Here is a 9,203-nt window from a genome sequence, read left to right as displayed (position 1 = left end):
GATTCAGCACCTGACTCCCCATTCCTCTCTGAAACCCCTCAGAATTCTGTCTCTCTTCAGAGACACAAACCCACTGCTCAGCCCCAGGGCAGCCACAGAAAGATATTCTAGAGCTGGGAGTTGAAGGGAGTGGGGAGAAGAGGAACACCCCCCAAAAAACACCAGCATCACTTTTCACATCACTCTGGTCACAACTCAAAAGCACGGGGGAAGCGGCAAGGCCATCGTCTCGGACAGGTCAAAATAAACTTAGCATCATCATCAAAGCCCCCCCCTCCCATCCCAAATAATGCCAAAAAAATAAAATAAAAGGTCATTTCTGGGTCTCAACGTTAAGAAACATAAAATGTTAGACTGTACCTATTAATGCTCACTATTCCAACCATTTTTTTTCTTTTTAAAGTTTTACAAAATGAATTACCGTCACTTTTTAAACATTGTGTAAGAAGAAATGAGTGTGCACAACTCTACACTTTTCTAGCATTCTTGAACTAATTCACAAATGCGAGAAAATGAAAAAAAAACAAACCATGGGAAAAAACAAACAAACAAAAAAAAGGAAGATGAATGTAGGTAGTTTGATGTTATAAACTATACAGGAATGAAGCGCTTGTTGCCACAGAAAGAACAGGGACGGGACCTTCCCCCTGTTCAGTTTTGCGTGCTAAGAGGGTCATTTTTTATTCTTTTATTATAAACACTATTAAATTCCGACTGCGTTTTTGGTTTTTTTTTTCTCCTTTATCTGAATATACAAGAACATTCATTATCAAATGTTCGTTATCATCAATACTACAAAGAACGAGACACAAATCGCAAGAAACAATGGAAAATGTTAATAAAGCTGAAAGAATCGTCGAGTTTTTTTTGTGATTTTTTTTTAATTTTTATTTTTTTTGAGTTTCTGCAGGTTTTTTTTTGTTTGTGTTTTTTTTGTGGTTTTTTTTTTCTTTTTTGTTTTGTTTGTTTTTTTTGGTATCGAAGTCAGGTTTTTCTGGGCAGAAAAAAAAAAAAAAATTAAAAAAAGAAGAAAAAAAACCCCACAACACTCAGGGCTGGAGTAGGGGAGGAGAATGGGGAGGAGAAACAAAACCCAAAAATAAAAAAAGCAAAGAAAAAGGCAAGCAAGCAGCTACGCCAACGCAAACTGGAGGGACCAACTGGGGAATCCAGGAGGTGATTTGCAAAGTACCATGGAGGAGTGAGTGCCTGGCCCAGGCAGGGGGTGCCACGGGCAGGGGGACAGGCAGGAGGGGCAGTGGCTGCAGGGCAGGGGAAGGCAGCCCCGGCATGGGCTGGCTCTGGTGAGCAGGTGGTTTCAGCTCATTCCCAGCTGGTTCCCAGGAGGGACCGTGCCATTCCTGCAGGCACGGCACTGCTGCTGCTCCAGAGAACAGACCTAACCCAGTCCCACATCCCTGAAACACTTTGCCAGAACAGTTTTGTGTAAAACAAGCTAGAAGTGGACAAAAGGCAGCACTGAGGGAGGCCACGGGAGGAGGAGGAGGGGGAATGCAGGAAGGTGCAGGGCTGGGGAAGGTGGGCAGCACAAAACTGTCCTTGCAGGGAAACAACCTTCTCAGTGCTCTTACCACAGCTGGGAGGCAGCCCTAGACCTCGCATGTAGCATCCCACTCTGCCATAGGGTCCCCATCCCTGGCATGGATGCAAAAGGAGCAGAAAGTGTCTCACTGTTGGACACACGAAGCCCCTGCGTTGCAAGGTGACAGTGTGTCAGAGCTGTGGGCACACCACTGCTGTGCCCTGCAAGCCAAGGACCATTATCTTTTCCAGCAAAAGGGTGAAAATTTTTTTGGCAGAGCTTTAAACAGTTCTTGCTTAATGCTGCTCTGTGCTGGCAGTTCCCACCTCAAGACCAGCACAAGCAGGGTGGGCACGGACATTCAAAAGCATGAGATGCAGCCAAGAGGTAATGGGATCCATCACAAGGTGCCAGGCATGCTGCACCCACACCAGTCCCCACGACACCCAGGGTCTTGCTGCGGGCTGGCTCAGCTTCCTCGTGCCCGCTGGAAGAACCGACGGCCAAAAGTACCACCCTGGCACAAAGCTTAGCCCAGGGAAACTGGTGCTGCCTCTCCCTGCTTTTCCACGAAAGCCATGTCCTCCCAGCATCAGCCACCTGAAGGGGCGTTTCAGCAGGATGAAGCCTTGATTACCAGCAACCACTGCCTGTCCAAACAGTGGATCAGAAAAGCTGGGCAGAAAATCCCATGATTTCTCCTGTGGTCACTGTTCAGAGTAACTCTTGGGATAAAACCAGCCCCTTCACAGCAGAAAGGCATCCCCAAGGGAGGCACCCACTCATCCTTGAGGGCTTTGCCCTCAAGCAAACCTGTGGCACTGTAACCAAAAGCATCCAACACGCTCAGCCCACCACATCCAGATTCTGGGATCCTGCTGCCTGTCCCTCGCTGCCAGCTCGGCAGGGCTTTGGGAATGCAGAGGGTGGCACAAACCCCTGCAAGTCCTGCCTGCACTGGGGAACCCACCTCCTCCTCTCCCACACCATGGCACACTCCTGGAAACATGAGTCAGCACCCTGTGACACTCTCCTCACCAGGAAAAGTCCACCACCAGCCTCCCTAGGTGCTGTGGGAAAACTGCTGGGGTCCCATGGACTATCCATGCCTGATCCCACACACTTCCACGGAGGTGCTCAGCGACTTGTTATCAGCGATGGCTGTTTCTCACCTGCCTCTGCCTCCTTTCCTGGCTCATCCAGCTCACAGCAGCCAGTGGGATGTGTGGCAGAGTAGGGCAGGGACCGGGAACTGCTGGCAGTTTCCCCAGGCTGGGAATGGGCTGGTACCTACTGGAAATGAAGGGGAGCACACTGGCTCCTTCTACGTGCACAGGGGCTGTGCCCACCCGCCCTGTCACCGTGGTGCCCGAGGGACAGCTCACCGAGGCAGGGCTGGGCACGGGAGGCGATGCTGGGGCCAGCAGAGACGAGGTGGCAGCAGGCCTGTGGTGGCAATTCCCTACGGAGAGGTAGCATGAGAGACAGGGGGGCGAGGGGGCTGCCTGCCAGTGAGGGAGCGAGACGTGACTGAGGGACGTTCGTGGCTCCTCAGAAAGACACGGAGTGTGAGGCTGTACACTGGTCTGGGGTTGGTTTGTGAGGTGGCTGTGGATTTTTGTTTTTCCTCCTTAAAATCCTTCTACCTGTTGACATATCCTTCGGTGGGAAGGGGCGAGGGGGAGGGAGTGGTGTTGTGGCGGTAGTGGGGAGGGGGAAGAGCGGCTTCTACCCAGAAAAGAAAGGGAAGAGAGTATAAAGAAGTGTCCAGATTGGCTGAAAAAAGCATCCCGACGAAGAGAAGAGAAGAGAAGGAGTCTTCTTGTGTGTGCTGATTGGGTTCACCTCCAGTCTGACTGCTGCGGTGTTAGGAGAGGCCCCCTCCCCTCCCGCCCCCGCCGGGGCCGGCTCAGCCAGGGATGCAATTTGCTGGGAGATCAGTTGGAGGTATCAGAGTGAACGCTGCCAGGGCCTTCTGTGGGGGAGGTCACCGACGATGGGGTAGTAGCGTCTTGCCAACCTCCATTAGCCTGTGGGAAGAGAGACATGGAGATGTCAGTCACCCCATGGCACGGCACATGTGGCCCTACCCAAGTCACCCATCCACCTCAGAAACCCCTTTTCCTCCCTCAGCAGGAACCAATGTAGGAGGACAAGATTTCCCATCTGGCTTTCCCCCCACCTCCCACCCCATCCATAGGGTTGGGGCCAGAAACAATTCCGTAACAAACAGGGGTTTTGATAAACTGCAAGTGCTCATAGAATGTCCGTCCCTTAAAAGAAAACTATTTCTCAAAAAAACCCTGAGCTCTGGCTGCTTGGGTTTTCTTTTACCACCGAATATGACCATTCCCCATAAGGAAAGAGGAAAATAGCAAACATCTCACTCCAGAACCCCCTGCCTGGATGTTATCTGAAGCCAAGTGCTATGAACATGCAGAACAAGTAACAGGTCCCAAGGGACTGATGAGCTGTGCCATGTCCCCCAGAATAGCTCCATGTCCCCACCTCCTTGAGGGAAGCCAAGATACAGTGCAACGGAGGTGCCACCTGAGGGTTTGTACACCAAAGCATGGCAGACAACTTGTTTATTCTTCTAAAAACAGGTACTGAGCTAAATTCTCCAGCCTCTCAAGAGCAGAGCTACTGGAGGGCCCTGGCTGCTGTAGGCAGGAGCCAGCGGTGCACAGAAGCTGCTCCTCTGTGGCTGCCATCCCCTTTAGAGAGGAGCAGATGTCGCACCCAACCTCCTCTGCTCACTGTGACATTGATTCAGTGCTTGGCTAATTAATCCTTCCCAAGCGCTGCCCAAGCTCCAGTTGGCAGCAGTCGCTGTCCCGCTTTAGCAGGTTAGCAAACCCCACTCCACCCTGGGTGCAAGTGTGAAACCAGACTGTGCACGAGCACTACCAGCCCCGTGAACCCCTCGCCTGCAGAGACCCCATGCCCACTGCCCCCACCAGCTTCCACCCACACCCGGGCCCCGGCCCACCATCCCTGTGCTCCCCGAGATGCAATATCCACCCTTCCATGTCTTGGACTGCTGCAAGAGGCAGCAATTACTGTAGATTATCAGCCCGACAATGACAGGCCGCGTAAAGAGAGACACAGAGCCAACTCCACCGCCCCGAGACTGGCATATTCAAGTACACTTAGGACATTAATAGCAATTTACGTGCCATCAGTGAGAGAGAACCACAATAGCTGTGCTGGCAGCCTCTTATTACCAAGCCTGTTATTTGTTGGAGTTACAAGCTATAATCACAACAGAAACTTTCAAAACCCTTATCTTCCGTGACGCACCAAATCTATTTCAGAGCCGTAATTGCTATGTCACCGGAGAGTTTGCTGCTTAATGCACTCAGATGCCATTTAGTGTTTGCAGGGTCATTACGGCGAGCAGGAGGGGGGAGAGCAGAGGGGGCCGTGTGGAGCAGGGCTCCGTCCCTATTGTGCTCAACTATTTTTAGCGAGGCTTTTGCACGCCAGTCACGGCTGGAAGGAGCGAGAGGGAGAGTGTCTTGCAGGCAGTGACTGCAGTGTCTCGATGTTCAGCACCCCTCTCCCCAAAATGCTGGGAAGCCTCATGGCACTCCAGTCTGGCAATCAGCCTTCCTGTGTTGCAGGAGTTTGTGTGGCTGAACACCACCTTGGTCACACCCAGTGGGAAGTCAAGAGAATGTTGGGGAGAGACTTTCCACAGACCCCATACCCTCCTGCTCACCCAAACTGGGAAGGCCAGAAGGTACAGGTCAAGTGATGGAAAGGAGGCCCCAAGGTTGGCCATGACATCTTGACACCATCCTTTGGTATGGACAAGCCCTCTATAAGGAGGCCAGATCCTCCTCGAGGCAGAGGCACACAGACACCATCCCCACTCATTCAGTGGAGTTCACTCCACTGCTGCACGGATCGAGCCACATGCAGGATGCATCCAAGTCCACCCAGATGGCTCTGCCTCTTTCTGAGTCAAGGAGATCTCTTGGGATCTGAGTGTACTAAATTGCTTGGGATCTCCCTGAAAGATAAGGAAGTCTTTTGAGGAAGCTGCTGCTCCTTGGAGATCCTCTAAGGAGTGTCTGCACACAGCTGTGACTTCCTCAGGAGGGGCACAAGCCAAAGACAGAGCAACGGTCTCCAAGACATCTCTTCAGATGTCCCCTTCTTGTGCCAAAAAACAGGCAAGGCCTTGGTGACTGTCCAAGTCTGGAGCCCCGGTGATGGATTGCTGAAGCAACTGGTTTTGGTGCCCGTTTCCACAGGTCTCAGTATTTTTGTCACCTCCAGCAAGTCTGGCTGGCTCCCTGCCCAGGCCTCCTACGTGGGGCTGGGAGATGACTTTCTGCCAATTTTTAAAGGTGCCTTCTGCTTAGCACAGAGGCTGTCTCGGCATCCCACCTTCTGTGACCAAATCCCTGTCCCACCATCGATGGCCCAGGGTGTCAGGTTAACCTGCTAACACACCAGATACTGGCAAGTCTGACAGACAGAGCAGCCTTAAAGAGGTTTCACACCTCTGAGCTTTTATGAGCTTGTATCAGGGCCTCATTACAATATGCACTGAAGGTCTTATCACACAGCAGAGAATACAGCCTTGTTTGGATATCCCTTTCCAAGGGTCATGTCCAGGCATTCCTGGCCATCAGAAGACACCAAGGCATCTCTGATGGATGGAGCTTGGGCACTGAAGCCCTGCCAGAACAACTTCCACACCCCAGCTGGTGGTTATAACCATGAACCATAGCTTGACCACGATGGTGAACTGCAGCTTGCTGAGGAACAGAGCAACAACTTTCTTCCCAAAGCTCAAATTCTTAGAGCAAAAGGGCTCAGCCCAAGTGAGGAGCTCTCAGCTCCTACAGGTATCAGTGCCTGGTGATCCTTGCTGACAAGAGTGGATCCAAAACTCCCCCTCACACCCACCACCACCATCCCTGTCCACACGCACTACGCTGTAAACAGGCACAGCTCTGCACAGCAGTGGTTTTAAATCAAAAACCTCACACTCTGATGAACTTAAAAACAGTCTCTCATTTTAGACTTTTAAACGATCTATAAATTAAACTAAAGTCCAAAAAGAAATTTCTGAAAGGGTTGTTCTTTAAGATGACTACAGTTCGCTCATTCACTAGCATGTTGTGGAACTAGAACACTCTGTAAATTTACAGCCATGGGACAGTGGCAGGAAAGGCAACGTTTTGGGGTGGGACCCTCCAGAGGACTATGGCAATAAAGATCCAACTTCTACTGGAGCCCAAGAGAACCTGAGCATCTAAATGCTTTGAAATCCCTAAACTCAGGGCCCTCCTGGGTACACAGGTGGACCCTATGACACTGTCTAGAGAGTCCAGACACTCAAAAACAGTCACTTAATGGTGCAAAACCCTACACCTCAAAGTTTGCCAAAAGAGCTGGCTCAGGCCCCAAACACCCCCTCCTTTCAGGTGGGGGGGTCTTTCCTTCTTCTCAGTGTGACCCGAGCCTGGGTATCCACGAGGCAGCTCCGGCCTCTACCACCCCTCCATCACCACGAGCATTCCCATCCCTTGCTGGGACCGGTGCTGCCTGACGCTGTCTCCACCTGTGGAGGAGAAGGAATCCGTTCTCCCTCAGCCTCAGCCATCCCTGCGGGTCACAGGGATGGGGATGGCTGGGACACTGCCCATTATCCTGCTAACGATGCAGAACCGACTCCAGCCCTTTCCGCCCTGCGGAGTGGCCTGTCAGCCGTGGAGCAGCAGAGCCACGGAGGGAGCTGGGCTTTGGGTAGATTCCTCTTCTCAGCTGTCACGACTTACACGCATTTAAAAATTCATCCCCCATCAAGGAAGGCAAACTCCGAGCGTTGTGTCCCCTGCCAAGGTTTCCAGCGGTGGAGCCGGGCAACCTGCCGCTGCCTTCCCAGCGCTGACGGGCTCCGGGGATGACTTAACCTCAGCCCCGTGCAGACATCATTGTGACAGGGCTCTTGACTAGGTTTCGGCTCATCTCCTTCCAGCAGCTCACGGGGATGCTCGGGTGATGCGGGGACGGCAGCTTTCTGTGTCACAATCAGCTTTCCTCCACATTCTGCTGCCCTTCCTTGGCATTAAAGGGTTCAGGGAGAGTCAGGGAAGCCCTGCCTGCCACGAGCCAGCCATCCTGACTGCACTGAGGAGTTCCCCAGGACCTTGCCCAGGATCGATGCTTCCAAGAGGGCAGCCACACTTCAGGGTGGACAAACTGGGATCAAGGGACCTCACTGGGTGGGAAGACATTAAGTGATGATAAAAGTTCCAGGCTGGAGCTTTTATCCTGTATCCCCAGGATACAGAGGAAACAAAACATTTTGGGATAGAGAGACAACCCAGAAGATGCCTCCTAAACTATCTGCTTAGTTCTGGACTCCCTGTCTCATTCCCTGTGACTACCACAGTTTTTTGGGGAAATGAGCAGTCACCCACAAACTCGTGCCATAAACCCTTTGCCACCCTGCCTGTCTCTTAACAACAACCAACACGGGCCAATCTGGGTTTCTGTCCTCCTTGAAAACCAGCCTGAGGAGACATGAGGTGCCAAACATGCCAGGTCCCCCTTTGGAAAGGGCAGGGGGAACCGATGAGCCCCTGTCATGCTCAGCTCAGCAGTTCCCAGTACTGCTCATGGGAACACTGGTTCTCCCATTACCACAGTCAAAAACACCAGTCCAGGTCTTCTCGTCCCATTTGGCTTTCAAGTTTCCACTCTCTCTTTCTTCTCCTCTCCCCTGCTGTCCCTTCCCTGCCTTGTAATCCCTGGCAGCAACTACCTCCCCACCCCCCAAATTTTGGCTTAACCCAGGCCACTGTAATTTTCCAAGCCAACTGCAACTGTAATCAGCTCAGCCTCTTTCCTTGGGGGTATTTTAATTTATACAAAAGTATCATCTCTTATCATGATCAGCCTGCGATTCATTTACTCTCCAAGTATTAAAAAGCCAGAAAGGGAATAAATTCAGCGCACGGAGAAATTAATGCGGAACGATAGGCTCTTTCATGTGGCATTTCCAAGTGCCGTTTTTGCAAGGGGCTTATGTAATGAGACATAATTATCTGCACATGTTCAATTACATTACTTCACAAATCCTCCCTGCCTCTGCCTCCTTGACGTCAAGCCGCCCACTAAGCCCCGGTGCCCGCAGGAGAGGGGAGCACAGCCCCCTGTCCCACTGCACCCCCTCCCCACGCCCACAGTGGCCATCACACAATGATGGCCCAAAGATGGTCACATGCCAGGTTGCCACAAATGGCACAAGCTTGGCCAGAAGGGTGATGGGACTAGACAGTGCACCCTACGGGGGTCTTGGCTGCAGGACCACCATCCCACCTGGAGGACCATCACCTCCCTTCCCAGCTCAAGACCACCCCATTTCGACCTTCAGCCTCCCGGATGGGCATCGTGGCAGCCTGTCATGTCCAGGGCCAGGCGTCCCCTCCTCTGTGCCACCCTGGACACCGCTGCCACCACCCACTCGACGCTCGCAGCCTCCTTTTCCAGGCTGCCCTCCTCTCCCAGCTTGCTGTCACCGCCACTGAGATGGTGGACGATTGATCTGAGAAATGAAGTTGGATTGCTGTCCCGAATCTACACTGGGTTCTCCTTGTGTGTGTCTGATCGATTTCCCCCTGTGCGACACAGCTTG

At 52.2% G+C, this 9,203-nt stretch overlaps 1 protein-coding gene across 1 annotated transcript in view; it reads right to left on the bottom strand.

The window, feature by feature from the left end:
- Window positions 1-3,346: 3,346 nt before the first annotated feature.
- Window positions 3,347-9,203, bottom strand: part of LOC113984921 (pre-B-cell leukemia transcription factor 1) — a 45,027-nt gene continuing 39,170 nt past the window's right edge. The window contains exon 8 of the mRNA XM_039385079.1: window positions 3,347-3,573. Within this exon, the coding sequence (XP_039241013.1) occupies window positions 3,481-3,573 (93 nt within the window). The 3' untranslated portion in view covers window positions 3,347-3,480. The remainder of the gene's footprint in view (window positions 3,574-9,203) is intronic.

This window comes from Pipra filicauda, unplaced genomic scaffold (assembly GCF_003945595.2).
Source record: "Pipra filicauda isolate LSUMZ 115617 unplaced genomic scaffold, ASM394559v2 scaffold392_size659746_pilon, whole genome shotgun sequence".
Taxonomy (NCBI): domain Eukaryota; kingdom Metazoa; phylum Chordata; class Aves; order Passeriformes; family Pipridae; genus Pipra; species Pipra filicauda.
This window is presented reverse-complemented; position numbering and strand designations above follow the sequence as displayed.